This window comes from Panicum virgatum, chromosome 2K (genome assembly GCF_016808335.1).
Source record: "Panicum virgatum strain AP13 chromosome 2K, P.virgatum_v5, whole genome shotgun sequence".
NCBI lineage: Eukaryota > Viridiplantae > Streptophyta > Magnoliopsida > Poales > Poaceae > Panicum > Panicum virgatum.
This window is the reverse complement of record NC_053137.1, coordinates 43,384,126-43,407,230: the sequence shown is the minus strand read 5'-3', so window position 1 is coordinate 43,407,230 and position 23,105 is coordinate 43,384,126. Positions and strand designations below refer to the sequence as shown.

General features: G+C 45.2%; 3 protein-coding genes across 5 annotated transcripts; all 3 read left to right on the top strand.

Annotated features, from left to right (window-relative positions):
- Positions 1–3,324: 3,324 nt before the first annotated feature.
- On the top strand, positions 3,325–10,185 carry LOC120678785 (AUGMIN subunit 5-like). 2 transcript variants are annotated; one of them, XR_005676766.1, is made up of 11 exons: positions 3,325–3,930; positions 4,729–5,271; positions 5,687–5,828; positions 6,377–6,553; positions 7,028–7,237; positions 7,587–7,772; positions 8,102–8,261; positions 8,768–8,972; positions 9,197–9,329; positions 9,513–9,716; positions 9,773–10,185. XR_005676766.1 is itself a non-coding variant. In XM_039960157.1 (10 exons), exons 1-10 carry the CDS (start codon positions 3,479–3,481, stop codon positions 9,663–9,665), a joined length of 2,361 nt encoding a protein of 786 aa, XP_039816091.1. In that variant the 5' UTR covers positions 3,325–3,478; the 3' UTR covers positions 9,666–10,146. The 2 variants fall into 2 exon arrangements, 1 of the variants encoding a protein (XP_039816091.1); XM_039960157.1 differs by having other exon boundaries at positions 9,513–10,146.
- A 122-nt stretch (positions 10,186–10,307) lies between these two features.
- On the top strand, positions 10,308–12,382 carry LOC120678793. Its single transcript, XM_039960167.1, has 3 exons — positions 10,308–10,743; positions 10,856–11,269; positions 11,343–12,382. Exons 1-3 carry the CDS (start codon positions 10,489–10,491, stop codon positions 11,523–11,525), a joined length of 852 nt encoding a protein of 283 aa, XP_039816101.1. The 5' UTR covers positions 10,308–10,488; the 3' UTR covers positions 11,526–12,382.
- A 95-nt stretch (positions 12,383–12,477) lies between these two features.
- On the top strand, positions 12,478–19,877 carry LOC120678779 (lysine-specific demethylase JMJ703-like). 2 transcript variants are annotated; one of them, XM_039960134.1, is made up of 13 exons: positions 12,478–13,187; positions 13,576–13,672; positions 14,202–14,536; positions 14,637–14,717; positions 14,798–14,875; positions 14,973–15,443; positions 15,764–15,988; positions 16,091–16,252; positions 16,790–17,158; positions 17,236–18,553; positions 18,822–18,925; positions 19,002–19,199; positions 19,431–19,877. In XM_039960134.1, exons 3-13 carry the CDS (start codon positions 14,222–14,224, stop codon positions 19,698–19,700), a joined length of 3,591 nt encoding a protein of 1,196 aa, XP_039816068.1. In that variant the 5' UTR covers positions 12,478–13,187; positions 13,576–13,672; positions 14,202–14,221; the 3' UTR covers positions 19,701–19,877. The 2 variants fall into 2 exon arrangements, with proteins under 2 accessions (XP_039816068.1, XP_039816079.1); XM_039960145.1 differs by lacking the exon at positions 12,478–13,187 and adding an exon at positions 13,268–13,489.
- Positions 19,878–23,105: the final 3,228 nt, after the last annotated feature.

The window sequence follows — 23,105 nt, the reverse complement described above, 5'->3', positions numbered from 1 at the left end:
GCTAATGGCACTAATGGCTTTAGTACTCCATCAATCATCCACGTTCCCACGCCTTCATGCCTTGACGTGCTCCTCCCTACCAACAATTAAAGGGGCACAAAAATGCTCTCTTTCCCACTCACGTCATTTGTCCCTTGGGTGCCTTCCATAGAGAACGAATCAAATAGTCAGCCACCACGTCTCTCCAGCTTTTCATCCATTTCAACTTTCAGTAAAGCCACAGGTTGCATTGCAGCTACTAAGAACCATAGTAATATATAATTACCGATGTGTTTCTCTGTTCTCCTAGCACATGCGTCTAAGATCAACCTCTAGACCCTTTCATCATTCTCCAATTCTCCGATGGCCTCGATGATATGTATATGCTCGCTTGGTCGATTCCGCAGGCGTGCAGGAGCACCAAGTTTCCTGCCACGGCCACATCACAACGTACTTGATCTACCGCATTGATGTTGTTCCTGATACCCAGGTTATCCATCTAAATATTTCAACGACAATTCCTTCTAATGTATGTAGTTCTTTGTCTATCCTTATTGTAATTTTGGTAGGACAATTTTTTTAATCATCTGATGACCCTCTTGTCTGGAATTCTTATTTTCCGAATCGGCAAGTTGTATCTCTTGATCACGAGAACCAACTCTCTTTTTCTAGACCATACTGAAGAACTAGAAGAAGGTAGCATTACATAAAATTAGGAATTTCATAGGCTAGCATTTAATTATCTTTTACTTGTTTTTTCTTTACATCCTGTTTCTAATTTATTAGCATGCCTCTTTGCAGTGAACAAATTTAAGGTTTCACCTGAATTCCAAATAGTTTGTCACTGATTTTCTTTCTATGTTCAATATAGTACTAAAGAGACACATCTTTCACTTCTTGATATGTATGCATAGCTCGCTTTATATCTTTGTACTCACTCAACAATTGTCCCAGTATTTTTTTTGATATGATCCAAATATTCCCGCAGCAACGCACGGGGAATTCACCTAATATCCCATATAATTGGTCCCCATTAAGTGTCTTCTCTCTTCATGCAAGGTGTCCACATCATTCTACACTAAGTGTTCCACCAACTTTGCAATTAGATTCCTACTAAGTGTATTATCTCTTCATACGAGGTGTCCACATCATTCCTTACTAAGTATGCCACTAACTTGCAATTCTTTCATGCAATATATCTATGTTCCTTTGTTACAAAATACAAAAAAATGTTCATGTCATCTCTACTATGTGCAATACTTTTAATCTTTAATAGATTAATGTAAAGTCATATGATATGCTATTTTTTTCATCACCTATTACTAATTGCAATCCTTTCATGCAATATATCTATGTTTCCTAATTAATTACAAAAAATGTCCATGCCATCTCTACTATATGTGATACTTTTAATCTTTAATCTATTAATGTAAAGTCATATGCATACACTATTTTTCATCACCAGTTCTTCTATAATGTGTTCAAATATTCTATTCTATTGGTTTTTTTCTATTAGCTTACCTATTTTAATCAGATTCGATATCCAATAAAAATAACATGCAAGTCAAATTCCTATCATTGCCACATAATTAATCACCAGAAGTGTCATAAATACTATTTCTCTCTTCTCCATATCATCGAAATTAACATATTTGCCCGATCAACTTCGTGCACATCTTCTGTCCATTAGATGTATGTCTTCTTAATTTTTTCTTCTCCTATTTATTAATTAACCAACAATGAGGTTAAACGTTCGTGCATGTAAGCCGAGTACAATTAAGATTGCATCTCTAAACCAAAATTACCACTATGTGTTAAGTAACATTTATCTATTTTATACATGAATATCAGTTATACTAATTTCATCAGTGTTCATTAGCTCAATGACAAGTTTCCTTTATTAGTCATATTTTCAACAAACTTGATCTAAGTACTATATTGAAATGTTGCATACTCTCCATACTATTTTATATAAAAATATTTTGCATCATTTGATCACAATTTATTGAAAAGCTCCCTCAAATCACATAATGCTCCGTTTGGATGTCGATATTGGAGGCCTTGGCATTGAATTGAGTTCAATGCCAAATCAACCTAGTATTGGTATTAGCTTACAATACCAAAGCCATTGTTTGGATGTAGATAAAATTGAAAGATGGAATCAAAGCAGCTGGAGAATACCGATTCATGTTTGAATGTCCATACCGTGGCATCTGATTTTGTCCATGCCGAGGGAGGCAGGGGACGAGCCGCACGGCTCGCCGGCGGAGGAGCGGCGCGGGGCTCGCCGCGGAGGGGGGGCAGGGGAGGGGCGTCGCGCAGCTCGCTGGCGAAGGGGCGGCGCGGGGCAGGCGGCGGGCTGCCGGGCCCCCATCGAGCTCCGCGCCCATGGCCGAAGCACGCGGCGGCACGGCATTCCCCGCCGGCTAGCAGCCAGCCGGCGCCCCTCCTCCCTCAACTCCGACGGCGCCAGCGGCCCTCCGCCCCCCTCCCTCCCTCTCCAATCCTGCTCCCCATCCTCCTCCGTGGCGCAGGGCGGATCTCGGCAGCCGCGACCATGGGGAAGAAGGAGGACCTCGACCAGCCATGGGGAAGAAGGTGGAGGTCGACCGCCCATGGGGGAGAAGGGGGACCTCGACCGGCCATGGCGGATCTCGCCAGCCGGTACACGATGGTGAAGAAGGGGGCACCGATGGGGGAGGTCGACCGGCCATGGGGAAGAAGGGCCGCCCATGGGGGAGCTCTGCCGCTGGGGAAGAAGGGACGCCGAGAGCTCGCGCCGCCACTCGCCATCCTCGCAGCCGCCTCACCGTCGCTCGCCTTGCCGGAGCAGGAGAAGACGAGGTGAAGGAACTCTGTGGCGAGGGGGCTGGTGCGTGAGGGGAGAAGGTCCCCGGCGAGGGGAGGAGGAGGTCTCCGGCAAGGGGAGGGGGAGGGGCTTCTGTTTTTGTTTCACATGGGGAAGGAGGAGGTTCAATTCCGGTGAATACGGAGGAGGAGGCCTCGGTATCGTGGGCTGGGTCGAGCAAGCAGATGGAAAGTCGTGCGGTATTGGAGCTCGTTTCCGCCTGCGAATGTCAAGACCATCCAAACAACAGAATTGTGGGTATTCAAGGTTAATGCCAATTCTTGGGCATCAATACCAACATCCAAACGGGCCCTAATTGATATTAACAATACAGTACAAAGTGGTATGGAACCTTTCCTCCACTCGCAGCGACAGACACGGGGCTCTCCCCCGCAAGCCGCCGGCCTTGGCCGTCCCCGACTATACCAAATAGGCCAGCCGGCCTTCTCTTCTCCGACGCCGTTCCGTTATCCCGTTCCGTTGCGCCGTCTTGTTCAAGCGGATCCAAAGCAAGCCCAGAAAAAAAAAAAGGTTTCAAAAACCATTCCCACTCCCTCCCTCCACACTACCCACCCCTACCTCAATCCCCTCTCCGCATTTCACCAGATCGAGCGCCGCCTGCCTAGGGTTTGGCCCCTCCGGCAGCGAGCGATGCCCGCGTCCTCCGTCTCCGGGGGCAGCGGCCCCGGCGGCGTCTCCCCGGACGCCATCATCGAGTGGCTGCAGGACGAGATGGGGTACCCCTCGGCCCCGCCGGCCCCGGAGCAGCTCCGCAAGATCTGCCGGGGCAACATGATCCCCGTCTGGTCCTTCCTCCTCCGCCGCGTCCGCTCCGAGCGCACCGTCGCCACCGCGCGCCGCAACATCCTCGTCCACGGCGTCGCGGCCCGGCGGGCGCGGGAAGGCGGGGCGATGGGGGCCGGCGCCGGCGACGCCGCGGCCAGGGAGGCCGAGGCGAGGGAGCGGGACCTCGCCGCCGAGGAGGCCGAGCGGCTGCGCGGGGTCGTGAGGCGGCAGCGCAAGGAGCTCCGCGCGCGCATCGCGGAGGTCGCCAGGGAGGAGGCCGAGCGCAAGCGCGTCCTCGGCGAGCGTTCCAATGCCAGGTACCTAAAATTCACAGCGGAATTACTGGGTTCGAGTGTGTGACTAGCTGTAGGCGATCACATTGGTGCTAGTGTTCGGTTTTGCAAGCTTGCTAAATCTTCTGAAGTTCTGATAGAAATGGCACAAAAGATGAATCACCTCCTGATTGTAACTGTTCCACTAATAGCATGGTGCAGGCTTCTCAATGTGCTGGTATGATTGCTTTAAAGCTGACAATTTCGTTCCTAATTGTAGTTTGATAGGAATAGACTTTGCTATGAACAAAGGAGTTTTAAGAGAGATGAAATCCAGGAGACTGGCGCATAGCAAAGTTGTACTCTACATGATCTGCTCATTTTATCATCAACCTAGATGTCATCAGATGTTCTTTCATTAGGAAAATTACACTACGTTTATATTCCTATCAATTGTCTAAATCTGAAAATCAGCATTTGTGCACATACCAACACCTGATGGCAATCTATGAGGGTTTAGTGACTAAATTCATATTTCTTCTATGCTTGTTGCATTAACAGGTCAAGACATGGAATGCCTGGAAACTAGACTTATCTCTTAGCATGCATTTTTTTTTGGCATTTCAATTCTGGCACACATAGGCAGTTGACATCAACTTTTGTGGTAGAGATGTTCTATGATCAGCATTAATGCATTCGAAAATGATAGTGATACTAACTTTGTGTTTCTCCATTCATGCTTAGCAGTTTCATTTATCTATTAATCATAAATTGTGGCAAGTGGTGATGCTGCACTGTAGCAGATATAGGATAAATGACGAGTTTCTTTTGTATAAAAAATAGGCACAAGCAAGTTATGCTTGAAGCATATGAACAGCAATGCGACGAAGCATGCAAAATATTTGCTGAATACCAGCGCCGGCTACATCAATTCGTTAGCCAAGCAAGGGACGTGCGAAGGTCAAGTATAGGTGTCTCTGGAGCTGCAGGTGCTGTTGAGGATATGTTGCAGAGTGATAGAGAAGATCTTTACTCATCGACTATCAAAAGCAATAGGTTGCCAGAGGATCTCGTAGAAACTGCAGGTGAAAGGAGCATTCGGAAGGCATGTGAAACTCTTGCTGCAGATATGATTGAAACGATTCGGAGTTCATTCCCAGCATTTGAAGGGAGTGGCATCAATTCAAGCTGCCAATTAGATGTAGCAAAACTGGGTATTGACTTGGATGGGGAAATACCAACAGATGTTAAAGCTGTCGCATTGGATTCCCTAAAGAATCCAAGCTTGCTTCTGCAGTCAATCATCACCTACACATCACGCATGAAAACACTTATACATAGAGAAACAGACAAGATCGACATACGTGCTGATGCAGAACTGCTGAGGTATTACATGCCTCATTTATCTTTGATTTTTCTTACTGTATCTAAAGAATAGTCATGAAAAGGAGTTCTGTGTAATTTTACTTTTGTGACGCATAGTGCTGATTCTGGAGTATTCTAACTCTTGATGCTCTAATTATGTGCTCATGAGTGAATTGGAAATTGTATTATATACCTGAGTTAAGTTTTGGTTGGGAAGTTATTTACTTTTTATATTCGTGCAATTTATTTTTGTGGGAAGTGGACTATGGTATTAATATTAACATGAAACTTCTAATTGAAAAGGTCACATATTGTCTGTTCATTTTTGGTAGTCAATATGTGTTCTGAATTGAGTTGCTATATATACTAACTTACTAAGTGAGCTGCTTATATTTTTCTGGGTTAGATGTTAACCAGATACACATTCTTTTCCTAGGTATAAATATGAAAATGAGCAGGTTATTGATGCTGCTTCAACTGATGCGAGCTCACCCTTACCGTATCAGGTGTATGGCAATGGGAAGACTGGATCTCAGTTGTCAACTCGAGGAACATATGATCAGCTACTAGAAAGACAGGTAGTTGCTTGTGAGGTGTTCTTTTTGTTCTGATTCTTATGAGGTGTTTTGATGTCCTATTAGCCAAGGCTCATTGTTTACCCTCTACCTTCACCGTTCCCTTCTGATTCCACACTTCTTTTTATGGATGAAATAAGCACATTTACATTTCTGTATTGTTTCGTGTCATGTATTTTATCTTCAAAATCAGAAGTCTCAAATTATCTCTTAGAACTAATATTATTTGGCCTGCTTTATTTTAATTCATCTAAACATTCAATGACTCTAATATCGAATTCGCTTTCTTAAAGCAAAGTTATTGAAATGTTAGTAGCTGTTGCTTTAGAATAATTAATTCCTTGAAGGAGAAAACATAATCGAAACCTGTAATGTTATGGTGTGTGCCTACATCTTACACACAAAATAAATTTGTGATTCATCTAGCTCTTCTTTGTCCACTTGGTGCACTAAACCACTAACATATTGCATTGTGCCTTTTGTACATAACCTCAATTAGCAGATGATGCTGAAGACTGAAGTCATCTTATTAATCACATTTTGCCTTTCAGAAAGAACATGTCCAGCAATTCTTAGCAACAGAAGATGCTTTGAACAAAGCTGCGGAAGCTAAAGCTCTAAGTCAGAAGCTGTTGCAACGCCTGCATGGCACCATTGACATGGCAGGAAGTAAGAAGCTGCCCACTGGGAATACCTCACAGAATGTGACCAACAGTAGGCATTTAGAGGTACTCTTTTTGGAAGTTGGATCCTACAATGAAGTCAATTTTGGCGCTCCTTAAAAACTAGATGGTATTTAGAATGCCTATGTTTAGGTAGGAACAAGAGTAACTTGTGCACATTGCCTGAGATATATAATTTGTTGTTCCAGTTTCAGTGTTTAGCAGTTTGTGCTATCAGGTAACAGGAAAACAACCAATTTATTGCCTTGAGCAGCGTTATAATGCAAGTTCGTTTTGAACACCTTGCTTGTTATAGAACACAGTTATAGAACACAACAATCTGTAGCTAGATGTATGCACCAACGCAATTAAGTTGTTCATGGCAGTGGCAAAACTTCTGTCTAGAGCTGCATGTGCTTGCTGCTTCTAAGCTCCTTAATTCTTTGGTCTTCTTTGTCAATTTTAGCATATCAAAACCAAAAAAGAAACCTTTGGATAATCAATAGTCTTTTCCTGATAACATAGTCCACCTCATTTTAGCTGGACGTTTGGGCCAAGGAAAGAGAAGTTGCGGGACTAAAGGCAAGCTTGAGTACACTTACATCTGAGGTACAGCGTCTGTATAAGTTATGTGCCAAGTGGAAGGAAGCAGAAGATTCACTGAAGAAGAAATGGAAGAAAATCGAAGAATTTGATGCTCGTCGATCAGAGCTGGAATGCATTTACAGTGCTCTTCAACGAGCCAATATGGTTAGTTGCAATCTTGTGGCTTTCTCTATTGTTTCAAGGATTTGTTTAGTATGGGCTTGAACTTAGGAATTGAAGTCAATCGCTGTTGCTTATTCTTCCCAGTACAGATAACATTGAATATGGCGCTGTGGTGAGCTTCAACCTAATATTTGCTTATTCGTACTAAGAGGTTGATTTTTTATTTGTGATTATAGTGGTTTGCAGTTTATAGGTTGTAGGAACTATGCATAAATAATTAAATATGTGTTAGTGGTAGTAGGGGACTCATGGGCTTGTTCTTACTGTCAGTATATGATCATCAAATACAGTTAGTCAATTGCTATGTTGACATGGAGTCTTGTCGATATAGGACGCATCAGCATTTTGGGAACAACAACCATTATCAGCTAGAGGATATGCGTCAAGTACGATTATTCCTGTGTGCAATGCTGTGGTAGACATGTCTACGAACTCAAGGGACCTCATAGAGCGAGAATTGGCTGCATTTGGCCAGAGCTTGGATAATAGCTTGTGCAGATTGCCAGCAACTCCACAGGTTGGTAACGCTATATATTTAAATTGATTGCTTCTTTACAAAATCATATCTGTCTGCTATGTTCCTATATCAGTTCTCATTTATATCTGCTTTTACATGAAAGCACTGGATAAGCATGAGCCACTAGAACTATGGTTGATAGTTTGCAGTTCTCCATATACTGTCTTTGTTTTGTCGCTGTTATCGCTGTTGAATCATGTTCAGCATTCAGTAAAGATAAAAGCTTCCATCTCTACCTCTGTGCATCTCCCTTACTGTCAGCCATTGTTATAAATTCCATTATCACAGGTAACTCGAGTCACTATTTTGCTGATGTTTCTATATTACAGGCCCTTTTGGAGGCTGTGGGTTCTAGCGGTGGGACTGGAGCAGAAGCACTTGTAGCTGCAGAAAAACATGCAGCTTTGTTGACTGCAAGAGCTGGTGCCAGAGATCCATCTGCTGTGCCATCTATATGCCGCATCTCTGCTGCTCTTCAGTTTAATTCCGGTATGTTCAGTGCTACTGGTGTCATTGTATGTATTTAGTTCAGAAATCCATATGTTGGTCTTTTATGTCATAAATCAACAGCAACAAAGCCTTGTCCCAAGCAAGTTGGTAAGGGCTATAGGCTAGAGTTGAACTAACATGAGCCACAACAAAAAGGGAAAAAAAAAGAGAAAAAGAAAATAAATATATATAAGGCAGCAAGGATGTGTTATCATTAGGCATGGAGGTGTTATCATACTGAATGTCATAAGGTAAAATGCATATTCAAATGAAATCGCATGTATTTGTTGTTGTATTATAATGATGAAGGCATGAAGCACACAAGAAATAAAAAATAGTATTCATCCTTGTGTTGATATTGTTCACAGGGACTAAGGATGTTTTGATATTTTGTGTACCTATGACTTACTGGTTTGCAAGTTGCAACAAATGATCAACTGCTTACTGCACATGTGACTTGATTTATCAACTGTGTGCTGAAATAGTTCTTGTATCGTGATTAATAGTTTCACCAGGTACAGAAGGCACAGATTCTGGCTTGGCTTCAGTATTAAATTCACTGGAGTTCTGCCTGAAACCTTGTGGGTCTGAAGCTAGTATATTAGAGGATTTATCAAAAGCTATCAACTTGGTGCACACACGGAGAAATCTGGTTGAGAATGACCGTGTTTTGCTGAACCGTGCACATCGTGCTCAACAAGAATATGAAAGGTACATCATATCTTGTTCTCTCTGTGTTTTTTAACAGGAGCTATTTATTGAATCCAGTCAGGAACTGATTCAATGCAAAGGAGATATCTTCTCTATCGCATTTTGTACTCTATTTATTTCGGTCAGAATGCTTTATTCTATCATATTCTATCTCAAATAAATGTATCTCCCAGCTAGCTGCACATTTCAAAGAATACATACTGATATGCCATTTCCTGGTTTAGAGTGGCCAACTATTGCCTTAAATTAGCCGGTGAACAAGAAAAGGTGGTGAGCGAAAGATGGCTGCCGGAACTGAGAAATGCAGTTCAAGAAGCTCGAATGTGTTTTGAAGATTGCCAGCGTGTTAGGGGCCTGGTTAGTGAATACTGGCTTCCACTTGTATCTCTGCGGTTATGGATTTGTTTGTTCACTAGATCATCGTGTCAACTTGTCTGTTACCTAGATCTGTTGCCGTCTTGCCATCATAAACATGTCTGTCCTGTGAAACATACTGCCATACAGTGTGAACTCATGTGGCCATGCTTTTGTAACTTCCAGGTAGATGAGTGGTACGAGCAGCCGGCAGCGACAATTGTGGATTGGGTGACAATAGACGGACAGAGCGTTGGTGCCTGGATCAACCTCGTAAAGCAACTGCACATGGAGATCTCCAGACGGACGCTTGCCTTGTCATCGGTAGGCGACGACTGAGGCAAGCAGCTGCGACCCCTTCTGCCTGATCCTTTGGAGGCTCCGTGATCGTTTTGGCTTGACTCCAAGATATCTGATATCTGCTTGATAGCTATGTGCCATTGTAGTTTATACGGTTCTTTTTGGGTTTGGCATGTAATTAGCTAATTACATGTGCGTTTTGTATGTCTTCATGTGTTCAATTTGCCCTCTTGTGGTGTGGTCATTGCTGATTCTCCCTGCTCCTGGCTTTAGTTGTACAGCGTCGCGGCTCACCTGTGATTGCTTAGTCAGATCATGCTAGTTGCGAATGGTTTTATTAGAAGTGCATCCAGATAGCCGTAGGAAGGCATCTAAAAGTTCGTGTTCTCCATTATCAGGATCTCGGAGCACTGGCTGAAGGGGAATCTGGCACTTACCGTAGACATGGGCATTTCTCTCAGAAACATGTACATCACTGCTTTCGCATTTACACTAGAAATGTACTCTATCCGATCTAGAATGTAAGCTCTTTTAGTTTTGCTCAGTCAAACTCCTTTAACTTTGACTAAGTTCATAGGAAAGATACGTTATAAATTTGGTCAGCATTTTACTTGGTATAAAACTAACATATTTTCAAATAAAATAAGTATATACTGCTAGATCTGCCGGCACAGCCCAAAATGGCTTTAATGGATATGAAAGCTCAGTGCATAAATGAGTATGGGCATGTGGTGGTGTTTATATATAAACTAGTACTAGTACAACAGTTGGAGCTGTCCTGAGGAACAAGTGCGTTCATCAAGCATCGGATCAGACAGCAATCACTGAAGTCGAACCGGTGTGAAGTTACGAGCTAGCGAGGATGGTGAACTGGGTGCAAGTAGCCAAGCAGCAGCTGGTGCACCGCCTGGCGAAGAAGGCAGGGCTGCAGCCGCGCGCCGTCGACGTCGACGATGCCGGCACGGTAATGAACTTCTGGGTGCCCAAGGACAAGCTGCCGGCCTCCACCGAGCCGGAGCCGGAGAGGAAGAAGGAAGCGAAGGGAGACAGCAGCAGGCTCGCCGTCGTGCTCCTGCACGGCTTCGCGGGCGACGGCATCTTCACATGGGCGCTGCAGGTTGTACTACACACAGCCTTGATCAATCGATCTCTTCTCAATGCAAGCTACACTGTTCTTCGTTCTTCACTGCAAAGTGTTGTGCTGGTCTGTGTAACGGACACTGCTCTAGGTCGGTGCCCTCGCCAAGCAATACGACGTGTACGCCCCGGACCTGCTCTTCTTCGGCGGCTCGGTGTCGCCGGCGGGCGGCCGGTCCCCCGCGTTCCAGGCGCAGTGCGTGGCGGCGGCGCTGCGGAGTCTCGGCGTGGAGCGGTGCGCGGTGGTCGGCTTCAGCTACGGCGGCTTCGTGGCGTTCCGGATGGCGGAGGCGCAACCGGGCCTGGTCGCGTCGGTCGTCGCCACGGGCACCCTGGTGGACATGACCCGCTCCACCAGCGAGCGCATGCTGCGGAGGCTCGGCGCCGCGTCGTTCGCCGAGCTGCTCCTCCCCGGCGACGTCGCCGGGCTCAGGTCGCTCTTCGCCGTGGGCACCCACAGGAAGTGGTGGTTCCCTGATTTCGTCCTCAAGGACTACCTCGAGCTGGTACGTACGTCTCAAGAACTGCTTACGAAAATTGCACAAGTTTTTCTCTTTTCTGAGGGCACAAGTTGTGCAGATGATGTTTAACCGCAAGGAGAGGGCGGAACTGCTGGAGGGCCTGGTGGTCAGCGATGAAAACGCAGCTGCGCCTTCTTTTCGGCAGGTACGTGTACGTTTGCGCAGGACTGTCGATCCAATGCAATTTACAGAGCTGGTACGTACGTGTACGTGCGACGTATCTGCAGATAAAATACAATAGCTTGACGATGCATATTGTTGCTGAGGGATTTCGTTAGTATTCACATATATTTGCCTTTGTGAACTAATATTTTATTCTATTCAGCGGTTGAAATGGGCATCAATGCAGGTACTCGTTTGAGTTTTTAGTTTAAGTCATAAGTTCCATTACATCATATTTGTTTACACACTAATTAGGAGTACTAAATATAGATTTATTAACAAACTAATTTCATAAGTCGTGACTTAATCACAAGATAAATCTATTAAGCATGATTATTTCATAATTTGATCACTAATTGCTACATTAACCATCTGCTAATCGTGCATTAATTATACTTAATAGATTCGTCTAGAGCCCTAATGCAACTTATACAATGAGTTTTATATTAAATTGGCATCCGAACATTCAAATTGATATCCAAATATTTAATGTGACATGCTGACAGTAACTTAAAAAACTAAACAAGGCTTAGGATAGGAGTAAGGATACAATGCAAGTAGGTATCTAGTAGTATTGTTTATCGAGTAATTAATTATTATGGTATGTCACTCTCATTTATTTCTCACCTCAAATTATTTACGCATCTTATTATTTTAATTTATTTTATTATTTTTTAGATTGACAAAATGGTCCAAAAATATATAATGCAAGTTTGCATGTAAATTGGGAAACGAATCTTTTAAGTCTAATTGCGTTATGATTTGACAATATAATGCTACAGTAAATATTTGCTAATCACGAATTAATTAGACTTAATAAATTTATCACGCAATGACATTTATAATATATTTTATTATTAATTTATGTTTAATATTTCAAATATATATTCGAATACTTGAAAAAATTTACCCGCAAAGAAGTCATAGCTTGCGTACTACACTGTGGCTGCTCTTATCGTCCCCGTCGAGCCGCACCCGTCCCCGCCTCTCCGCGTTGCTCCCCCGTCCCTCCAGCCCCGCAGCGCTCCTCGCGCTCCCGCTGGCCGCCGCCTCCGGCCCGCCTCGCGCTCCCGCGGCTAGCTCCCTCTGCTCCGGTCTCGCGCTTCCGCGGGCAACTACTCCGCTCGGCCTCCCGTCGGCGGCCGCTCCGCCCCCGTCGTCAGCCGCATCCACGCGCGCCTTGCGCTCCCGCTGGCAGCTCCATCCACCTCCGCGTCACCTAGCAGCCCCGGTCGCCGTCCGCCTCTCGCTCCCTCAGTCTGGCTCCAAAATCACAGACGCTAGGTTACGCTCCCTCTCCCACCCTCCGCCGCCGCCATTCCCATCGTCGGCGCGCGAGGCATCGGCGTCCCTCCGTCGTCGGCGCCGCCTGGAGCGCTCAGATCCAGCCGGATCCGGGCTGTTCCTCGCCGTTGCCGACCGAATCGCCCCCACCGCCGGCTCCCGAGGAGCGGGCCCCAAGCTCCACCCGCTCCTCGGTCTCCTCTGCCGCCGGCCTCACCCTCGCGCTCCACCCGCTCGTTGCCTGCGCCGCCACCGGCCTCCTCCCGCAGACGCTCGCGACCGCCCTCCTCGCTGCGGCCGGCGCGCTGCCCGTGGGCGCCGCCGCTGCGATTGCCCACGAGGGCGTCGGGTGGGCGGCCGTCGCTGCGCTCGGTTCCGCGGGGCGCTGCTGGGTGCCGTCTTCGCCGCGCCCTACTGCGGGCGTGGGAAGTCGTTGCTGCAGTACCCCCTCGTGCAGGTCAGTGGATTGGGGAAAGTTAGGGTTTCTCATACGCCAAATTGTTTCATGCCATAGAAGATTTGATCAAGAATGCAACTCTAAGTTAAAGGGAAAGGATACCGAGAGATTTGAGAAACGTACGAGGACTATCTACACAATTTTATTTCTTTCAGTCAAGGAAATATTGTAGAGCTTTTGTGCCTTTTGTTCTCCGTCCATTTTCTGAACCGATAGATATTGTACAATGTGTCCATTACCTGAAAGAAAAGGGATTGTGGAAGCTAAAGAAAATAATTTTTCTCTTGCCATTAGTCTTTCATGTAAGTGTCCAAATCCATTCATTATGACTGTAGCTGTAGTTCTTGAGCCTTTGATACTATAAGTCTATAATCAGACTATTTTGCAGGAGATAATATTCAAATTGTGAGACTGGAGTTGAAGACACCAGGAGTTACGTGAGGAGCTTGAAGAAAAGATCTCTCTGGCCCAAGACGTTGGATGAAGTAAGTAGCTTATTCGCTGTAGAATTCGCATGTATGCTGTGTCAGCCTGCCTGTCCTATATTGCATATGACATAAATATTGTCTCGAGCAAAAGCATTAAAGTGATGCATTGCCACCACAGTTACACCGCATCACTCATCTTCAACCTATTTGCCACCACTGTCTTTAGTAGTGGCTGATATGTGGAAGATGGGTTACAATCTTTGCTGTTCGTGGCTTCATGCTTGGTAGGAAAAGGCCCCACATAAAAAACCCTGTCTGTAACCCATATAGGTTGAAGATGAGTGATGCGGTGTAACTGTGGTGGCAATGCACCACTTTAATGCTTTTGCTCGAGACAATATGAATGTGATAACGTGAAGTACTCTAATTAGCTAAAGGTAGACAAGGAACTGTTCGCCTTGATTGGTTAGGCAGATCTATGTGGTCAACTCTAGTGTTTGTGGTTCATTTTTGATTTAGTGTTTTCTGTCCATCCCTGTCTTTCTTTCATGCAGTGTTAATTTTTTTACTTGAATGCTTCATGCAGTACTGGGAACAGAGTGAATTATGGCCACAGTGAATGAGGATCCTGAACTCTCATTTCCACCTGGATTTGGACCTTTTGTTGGCCTTGCATTGCAGGGTACCCAAAACAATGTCAAACCAGGTGGTACTCATTCTAGTTCAGTGCAAGTAGCACAGAGCATTGAGGACGATGTCAAAGTTTTGGAACCCAATTCAGCGCATTGTAGGAGTGGCACACCTGCCAGTACTTCTGGGAGCCATAGTTGCAGGAAATCACTTCGTAACAGGCCTCCAATAGACTATAGCCTCTATGACCTTACCTCAGATGAAGAATCTGAAATTGAATCAGCAGAAAAGGTTTCTTTTGTGCATTTATCCTTCTTTATTCTTCAATACAACCTAATCTTTGTACTATGATTTTATTGAGTTGCTCAATATTGTCCTGTTTTGTGGACAGGGAGTAAAATCAGTGAGACGTAGGCAACAATTACCAAAAGGAGTCCTTCGAGGATGTGCGGAATGTGCTGATTGTCAAAAGGTTCGATTAATCATGCTAAATTGCTGGAGTTGCTTCTCTGGAGATGTTTTTTCTTGGCTTATGCACATTACATCATGCAGGTTGTTGCAAGGTGGAATCCATCTGGTGCACGTAGGCCTGTTCTTGAGGAGGCTCCTGTTTACTATCCATCCGAGGAGGTACCTTGTTAATTTTTATATCATATCATACAGTAGTATGTCTGTACAAGGTTTAGTTTTGCATAAACTAATCACTTGGTTCCATCTTGTAAATTAGGAATTCAATGACACCTTAAAATACATTGAGAGTATACGGCCTACGGCAGAACAATATGGAATTTGTCGCATTGTTCCACCACCTTCATGGAAGCCTCCATGTCTTCTTAAAGAGAAGAACAAATGGGAATGCTCAAAATTTTCTACTCGAGTACAGAAGGTCGACAAGCTCCAAAACCGTAAATCATCCAAGAAGAGCAGAGGAAGTGGGATGATGAAGAAGCGGAGAAAGGTTTCAGAGCCAGAAGATATTGGTAGCATTAATCACAATCAAACTGGGATGCATCAAAGCCCAGAGAGGTTTGGATTTGAACCAGGGCCAGAGTTTACACTACAAACATTTAAGAAGTATGCGGATGACTTCAGTGATCAGTATTTTAACAAAGATGCATGTGGGGACTCGCCACCATCAGTGGAAGATATTGAAGGCGAGTATTGGCGCATAGTTGAAAGTCCCACTGAAGAGATAGAGGTACAGAACTTTTATTAGCATAGAGTACCTATGCCCTTTGCAATTTATAGCTACGTTTGAGCTTTAGAAAATGCAATCTCTGTTGATCCTGATGTTGAGGTATCTTTTATTCCAAAAAATTTTTTTGGGATATCTTTAGATCATGGTCCTGTTGGTTTCTGTAGCTTTTTAGTGCAGCTTTGTTACGTCTGTCGACCCTGAATTCCTGAGTTGCCTGTAATAGCATCTTCCAAGTTCTTAACTTCTTATATCTGTTAGGGATGTTTTTAACATATATTTGTGCTATCTTCTAACTTGTCAGAAAACCCGTTCTCATATAGGTAATATATGGCGCCGATTTGGAGACTGGAACTTTTGGTAGTGGTTTTCCAAAGTTCTCTCCTGAAGTAAAATCTGATGGTGAGCATAAGTATGCAGAATCTGGTTGGAATATAAACAATTTGCCTAGACTACAAGGTTCAGTTTTATCGTTCGAGGGTGGTGACATCTCTGGTGTTTTGATCCCTTGGGTATATGTTGGCATGTGCTTTTCATCATTCTGCTGGGTATGATGGTTGTCAACACAATTACTTCTCTTATAATTATGTTAAGTATATAGATTATCCAAATTTAGTATTATGATGTCATGTCTGGGTCTCTGCTGACAGCATGTTGAAGACCATCATTTGTACTCTCTGAACTACATGCATTGGGGTGCTCCAAAGATGTGGTACGGAGTTCCAAGAAAGGATGCCGTGAATTTGGAGGTAGCAATGAGGAAACATCTACCTGACTTGTTTGAGGAGCAGCCTGATTTGCTTCACAACCTGGTAAGTGTTTCTCTCTTGATTGATGATTGTCAACTAGGGTTTAGGGTATGAACCCACCATTACTGTGTCTTCTCACTTCTCTGGAATCTAAAACATGCAACCCTCCCTCCCTCCCTCTCTGATTATGCTGTAACAGCATTACAAATAATGAACATTTGTGGAAGTGGCACTGCGTGATGTCAAAAAGAAGGCACTATTTATTTCCTAGACCAAAAATTACGTCAGCAAGTAAACCACTTGTTGAAATCTCGCTGGTTTCCATATAACGCCTCATGAAATGCTACTGCATTAAAATCAAACACTTGCATGTGCAATAGACAGTAAAACCTTAACTGTACATGTGCAAAGTAAAGATGGTTAACATTATTTTTTCAACAAATGTGCAAGATGAAAATTTAGTATAACGATCTGATGGAAGATATGTGGGATTTGGCTTTTCGTGGCTTGTGATGTTTTCGCGAGTTGTCTTCCTTTTGGTACGTATGAAATGTATGGGGCCATGGGGGTGCATTTATAAGATGTCAACACCTTGTGCAGGTTACTCAATTTTCTCCATCATTGCTTAAATCTGAAGGAGTTCCGGTCTACCGATGTGTTCAGCATGAGGGAGAGTTTGTCCTGACATTCCCACAGGCATACCATGCTGGTTTCAATTGTGGTTTCAATTGTGCGGAAGCTGTTAATGTGGCACCGATAGATTGGTTACCAATTGGGCAGGATGCTGTTGAGCTTTATCGTGAACAAACCCGGAAAATAACTATTTCACATGATAAGCTGTTACTTGGGGCTGCAAAAGAAGCAATAAGAGCTCAGTGGGACATTCTTTTCCTCAAGAGAAATACTGCTGATAACTTGAGGTGGAAAAGCATGTGTGGACCCGACAGCACCATATGCAAATCACTTAAGGTAAATTGGCTATTAAACTATTTACAAGTATTTTTTATTTAAAATGCAGTGAAATCTGACATAATTTTCCTGCATAGGCAAGAATCGAGATGGAGTTGACACAAAGAAAGGATATATGCTCTTCATCTCAATGTAGAAAAATAGATGCTGAATATGATTCTGCAGATACGGAGTGTGCATTTTGCTACTATGATCTGCATCTTTCTGCCTGTGGTTGTCCATGTTCCCCAGAGAAATATACTTGCCTTATACATGCAAAGCAGCTTTGCTCATGTGACTGGAGTAAAAGACTTTTCCTATTCCGCTATGATGTCAATGAACTAAATATCTTAGCTGATGCTCTGGGTGGGAAGTTAAGTGCCATTCACAGGTGGGGTGTCTCTCATCTTGGATTAAGTTTGAGCTCATGTGTTAAACGAGAAAAGGAGCAAGATCTGAAGACTCTTCGGAGAGCAACTGATGGCCCCAGAAGGTCCTATATGTCACATGCATCAACAGTATCATTGTCACCTTCACTGGTTTGCAATGAACAGAAAAGCTGTGGAAATAAGATGCTGAACTCAGCTTGTTTGGAAATGAATACTGCTGATCCTTCTGCAGAGCAACTAAAGTTGGGAAATATTTCACCACAAAAGGAGCCATGGGTGAAGAATGATTTAGCATGCACACTAAATACTGGTGCCAGCCAATTACAGTATAATGGAGGGCCTGGAGGTGACAAAAACACAGCACCAAGTTTGTCAGTTCCTGCTGGTCAATCATCTTCCAATGTTGGGACAAGGTCCTTAAGCACTTCTGGTGAATACAACAAAAATTCATACGGCTCTCTGCCAGTAATGGTTGATCATAGAAGCAACATGAAGCCTAGTTCGGAAAGCTCAATCAATTCCCATAGGTTAATGACATCTAACACTAATGCATCTCCGTGTTACTCTAACAATGATAAAATACACATAACACCAGAGACTAATGCCTTGGTGATGACAGAGAAAGATAGCTATCAGATTCGTGCTGCATCAAGTCAGCACTTTGTGAGGACTGTTTCAAGAGCACAAACTGTCTCTCAGGAAGCATCAGCTAGTGTCTTTGCTTCAAAGCCACTTCCAGGTCCTTCACTTGTGAAAAATACATATGGAGGTTTTAGTTCAAGCAATGCCCATCTTGGTCATCCAAAATTTTGTAATCAGCAACCAAATGATGGGTGCCATCAAAGAAAATCTGAATCTTTATCTGGTCTGGAAGCTCAGGGGCAACCTGCTTTGGAAAATGGTCCACAGAAGGGTCCTCGCATAGCCAATGTTGTGCATCGATTCAAGAGCTCAGTTGAACTTTTGGAAATCGGTGCTGTTCTATCTGGGAGGTTGTGGTCCTCAAGCCAAGCAATTTTCCCAAAAGGTTTGTTTTTTTCCTGGCAATGGATACCTCCATGCGTCTTGCAGCTGCTTTTCAATTTGGAAGCAACGTTGTTATTGGGAGCTACTTTTTGCTGCTTTGCCATCCTTATGTGTTTTTAATATGTTGTGTATGACAATATTCATGCTAGAGGAATGTTTGGTTTTTGTAAACTACTACTCATGGATGTTTTTCCTCGGATTTGATTCTCGTCAGCAGTTTGATATTTGTTTTGCTCTTTTCCTTGGCATGATTATGTTTGTAAATACAGGATTCAGAAGCAGAGTGAAGTACTTCAGCATTATGGATCCAACACAAATGACTTACTACATATCTGAAATATTAGACGCTGGACTGCAGGGACCTCTGTTTATGGTAAGTTTCAGTTTTTTGTACCATCTGCGCACCTGTTCTTCAGTATGTTTATATCTGTCAGTTGATGCATTTACAGGTGACTATAGAAAACTGTCCAGGCGAAGTTTTTATCAATGTCTCTCCTACCAAGTGCTGGAGCATGGTCCGTGAGAGGCTGAATATGGAAATACGGAAGCAACTCAGCATGGGAAGAGCTAACCTTCCTACACTACGGCCTCCAGGATCAGTTGATGGTCTTGAGATGTTTGGGTTGCTGTCACCGGTAATAGTTCAGGTGAGGAAATCTCAAACACACTTGTCTCGAGAAATGAAAAAGAAACTCTGAAGCACACCAACATCATGATAATGAAAATTTGTTCCAGGGTTGCATAATTTTACCATGGTAGATGCTAGCTGTCATTCCTGGCTTGTTAACAATGTCGTTATGCAGCTTGCCCAATTCTGTTAATTTTTTGGAGTCTGACTGAATTTGTGCAAACTGAGATATTATCTGGATTCCTTTCAGGCAATCGAGGTGCAGGATAGAGATGGGATCTGCACAGAGTATTGGAGGTCCAGGCCCCGTGTTGTTGCTGGAGACAGTGGCAGTCGGCATATGGCGCCACCTCAGGGTCCGACGCACATTGCGCTCCTGAGGGAGCTGTTCCAGCGAGCCAGCCGTGATGAGCTGCGAGCCCTGCGGAGTCTACTGACTAGCAATAGCAGTCTGGACGAGAGCTCCAGGCAACAGGCTGCCCAAGTCCTGGACAATGAGATTGCCAAGCAGTGGCGCTGACGAACCTAAATAGGACTTCTAATATCTTGACTGCATGAAATTTTTGGGACGGTACCAAGCAGTTAGGCTTTTTCATTCCATTGCCCGTGTGCCCATTCCTTACATTCTTTGTGCCCATGCTCCCTGACATAAGATTTTGCCACACCTGGTTCTAATGTGATTCAGATGATCACCTCACCAGGGTTTACAAATCCGACCGGTCCGGTCAAACCGCCGCCCTCCGGTAGCGGTTTACCGGACCGGTTTGACCGGAAACCGGTAGAAACTGGTTGAATTCAAATCCAAATTCAAAATCACATGTGCAACCGGGATGACTGGTTTGGGAATTTTTTATTTTTTTGAATTCAAATTTGAATTTTGAATTTGGGCCAGTAGATCGGTTTACCGGCCGGTTTGACCGGTTTACCGGCCGGTTTGACCGGTTTGGGAATTTTTATTTTTTTGAATTCAAATTTGAATTTTGAATTGGGTCCGGTTTGATACCGGCCCAAACCGGACCGGTTCCCACCGGTTTCGTTAACCCTGCCACCTCACCCACTGACCATACCGTTCTGTTCCTAAATGTTGAGATAAATATTCCCTGTCTCGAAACTCTTGTGGTGTCCTTGCTGAACGAGTCATTTCTAGTTCTACTTTTTCTGAAGCCAAATATTTTTACCGAGGCTGCAGGACGAAGGCAAATGAGAACCAATTTTTTACTGGTTGGTTGTGCATCAGAAATGTACATGTATGCATCCTGTGTAGGTCGGCCGTGTTTGGTACTAGCAAGTCGGTGCTAGGCAACAGTATGCCGATGAACCACGTCTCACTGGTCGCTGCCATGTGGGCCAACCTTTTACTGTGGCGGTCTGGCTCAGTGTTCTTGACTTTGCTTATGGGGTGGCCGTTTTTGGCTCGGTTGAACCACTGTAGCGGAACCAGGAGGAAGTGAGGAACCCCAACAAACCTGCTCCACAGGCTTCTCTAGCGGAGCTGGAGCTGTTTTTCTTACCGCTACATGATGAAATAGTACAGCACAGTGGTGCACGAGCTGAAGCTGGTGGGCAGGTGGGGGAGGAGCCCTGCCAAAGAGCCTCTATACACGTAAGCGTCGACGGTCCTAAGTCATAAAATCAATCGTCAATTCTTCAAGTATTTCTTAATATTTCATCATCAAACTTAGTAGGTTTATGACTAATCGAATTTTACGAGTTTTTGTGAATTGTCATCTGCAGACACCTACATCTGCAAAAAGGGGAAAACACAAGTAAACACACGATGAAATGCACAAAAGATTATCATCCAAATGTGTCACATGAAGAGCTCACAAATCAGAGAAAACAGGTGCGCCCCCTGTTCCGCTAGGCGCTCGCCTAGGCGCGATTCCGCGCAATTAATCGCGAGGCGAGGCCCGTCGCCTGGCCTAGGGGGGTAGGCGGACCCCTAGGCGGGCACAGCTCGGCGGCGCCGCCAGTGGGGGTGGAGAAGCGTCCGACGGAGGTCGCCGGTGGGGGAGGAGCTGCGGGCGGCGGCGGGCACTCGCACAGGCTTTTTCCGGCGGCGGCGGGCACAGGCGCGGGCAGCGACGGGCGCGTCGGGCGGAGGGCGCGGGCGTATGCTGGCGGCGGCGGGCGCGTGCGGGAGAGGGAGAGAGACGAGAGAAGCAGAAAGGATGCGGGAGAAGGTCTGAGGGAGAGTTGGGCCTTCAAATGGGCTTTTTCCCCCTTTTCTCCCTTTTCATGACCACTCATATTTTTTTCTTTTCTTTTAAGTATTTATACATGTATTATTCATCGCCTAGAAAAACGCCTAGCAGCGCCTAGGCGCGATTACTCCCGACTAGGCGCTAGGCTGAGGGTCAGCGCCTAGAATCCGACTAGCGCCTAGCGGAACCATGGGTGCGCCAAGCAAGATGCACCCTAGAATCTCAGCAAGAGCCCACATGTCAGCATCCCAGAGAAGGATAGACCCAAGGGAGGTCCACCTAGGGCCGACCGACCCCAGGGGTCGGCTACACCTGGCCTGCAACACGGCCGGGTGCATTTCAACGGAGTGTCCTCTGCTCTTTCTCAAAGTGGTACATGGTGTTTCCTTGTATATGACGCTATGGAGTAGCCCCTACTCCACTATATAAAGGGCTCTCTCTCCTCCCATTCAACATGCACCATTTCTCATGTGAGGGAGGAGTAGTGAGACTCCACCACTTGTATTCTTAGCTTAGGGAGTGTGTGAGGAAGAAGTGTGAAGAAGGGCTAAACTTGTCGGTTTCTCTTCGGCTTTGTACCTCGACGGATACAGTATGTTTGGAGTACATATTCGGATTCTTCTATTTTTTGTGAGTTCTAGTTATTTTCATTCGTTTGCGGGATCATTGTCCGTTCTAATAGCGGATACTCTAGAAAAGTGCCCCCTAATAAATATGGGATAACCCTGCGCAACTCTAGAGTAGTAGTCAACGGCATAGACATGGTGTCTGGGCCTTAGATTACCTTTGTTTGCTCCGAGCTCCACGGTATAGAGGGGTTGACGGCAGCCCTGTCCGTCCGCTGCGAAGCTGCTTCGTGGTTAGTGTAGCACGAGGAGTCGTAGCGCGCGCGAGGGGGCAACCTGGAGAAGCTCCGCGGAGCCGGCGGAGCCGGCGGAGCCTTATTTGGTGACTCCACCTCCCAAGTTGAAGCCGGAAGAGGCTCCAAGTGCGGCTCGTTGCCTGGAGCTGCTCCATTTTGGACCGCTCCAGAGCTCCTTGCCTGGAGCTGCTCCATTTTGGACCATTTGCCAGGGCTCTAGCTAGAGTTGGTTTTGGAGCTCCGCCAAACAGGACCTTAATCTTTTGAATAACACTGTGCCATGTGCTGCCTCCGGTGACGTCCTGTGGATTGATTCTTGCTCGATCAGGGTAGCGCCACAGACCATAGGATGCACTAGCCAACGTACCGGCACCATGCAGGTGTGCCTGCTGCCTGTCGTGCTGCGTTGCCATGACTTGGCACATTCCTATGTCTTCGTGCCATGCCGGCCTGGCGCCGGATCGGAGTCACTGACATCGCCGTGCCACTCCACCACTGATCGACCACAAAGCTCATAGTCACAGAGTTTCTGCAACTTCATCAAGATGCCTTCCTGATTCATCATTACATTTCCAATCAAGATCCACCACGATCTGTTAGCCAAGTGCGAGAACAGCCAGATCTGCAAATTGATGCAACGTAGAAGCTAGGAAAGGAAATCTGCAAGCCTTGCAAGCATAGGAAGGTAAAGTAGCTGATTGCACAAGCACACAACGCTGATCTGGAATGCTCTTCCAAGTTCTCACTTGAAATTCCAGCATAATTTCCTCATCGTCAAACAGTTCTACCTTCTACGCATGGAAACCTGAAGGATCAAGCTTGATAATATTTCATGCAGCAGCAGCAGCAGACATAGATA

What these genes read in the sequence shown, in the direction of transcription:
- LOC120678785 (XM_039960157.1), top strand. Translation starts at nt 3,479, where the DNA reads ATGCCCGCGTCCTCCGTCTCCGGGGGCAGCGGCCCCGGCGGCGTCTCC. An exon ending in GCTGATGCAGAACTGCTGAG is followed by an intron (nt 5,272 to 5,686) that starts GTATTACATGCC and finishes TTCTTTTCCTAG; the next exon opens with GTATAAATATGAAAATGAGC. An exon ending in GCCAGCGTGTTAGGGGCCTG is followed by an intron (nt 9,330 to 9,512) that starts GTTAGTGAATAC and finishes TGTAACTTCCAG; the next exon opens with GTAGATGAGTGGTACGAGCA.
- LOC120678779 (XM_039960134.1), top strand. Translation starts at nt 14,222, where the DNA reads ATGGCCACAGTGAATGAGGATCCTGAACTCTCATTTCCACCTGGATTT. An exon ending in AATGTGCTGATTGTCAAAAG is followed by an intron (nt 14,718 to 14,797) that starts GTTCGATTAATC and finishes TACATCATGCAG; the next exon opens with GTTGTTGCAAGGTGGAATCC. An exon ending in GTCCCACTGAAGAGATAGAG is followed by an intron (nt 15,444 to 15,763) that starts GTACAGAACTTT and finishes GTTCTCATATAG; the next exon opens with GTAATATATGGCGCCGATTT.
- LOC120678793 (XM_039960167.1), top strand. Translation starts at nt 10,489, where the DNA reads ATGGTGAACTGGGTGCAAGTAGCCAAGCAGCAGCTGGTGCACCGCCTG. An exon ending in TCTTCACATGGGCGCTGCAG is followed by an intron (nt 10,744 to 10,855) that starts GTTGTACTACAC and finishes ACACTGCTCTAG; the next exon opens with GTCGGTGCCCTCGCCAAGCA. An exon ending in TCAAGGACTACCTCGAGCTG is followed by an intron (nt 11,270 to 11,342) that starts GTACGTACGTCT and finishes CAAGTTGTGCAG; the next exon opens with ATGATGTTTAACCGCAAGGA.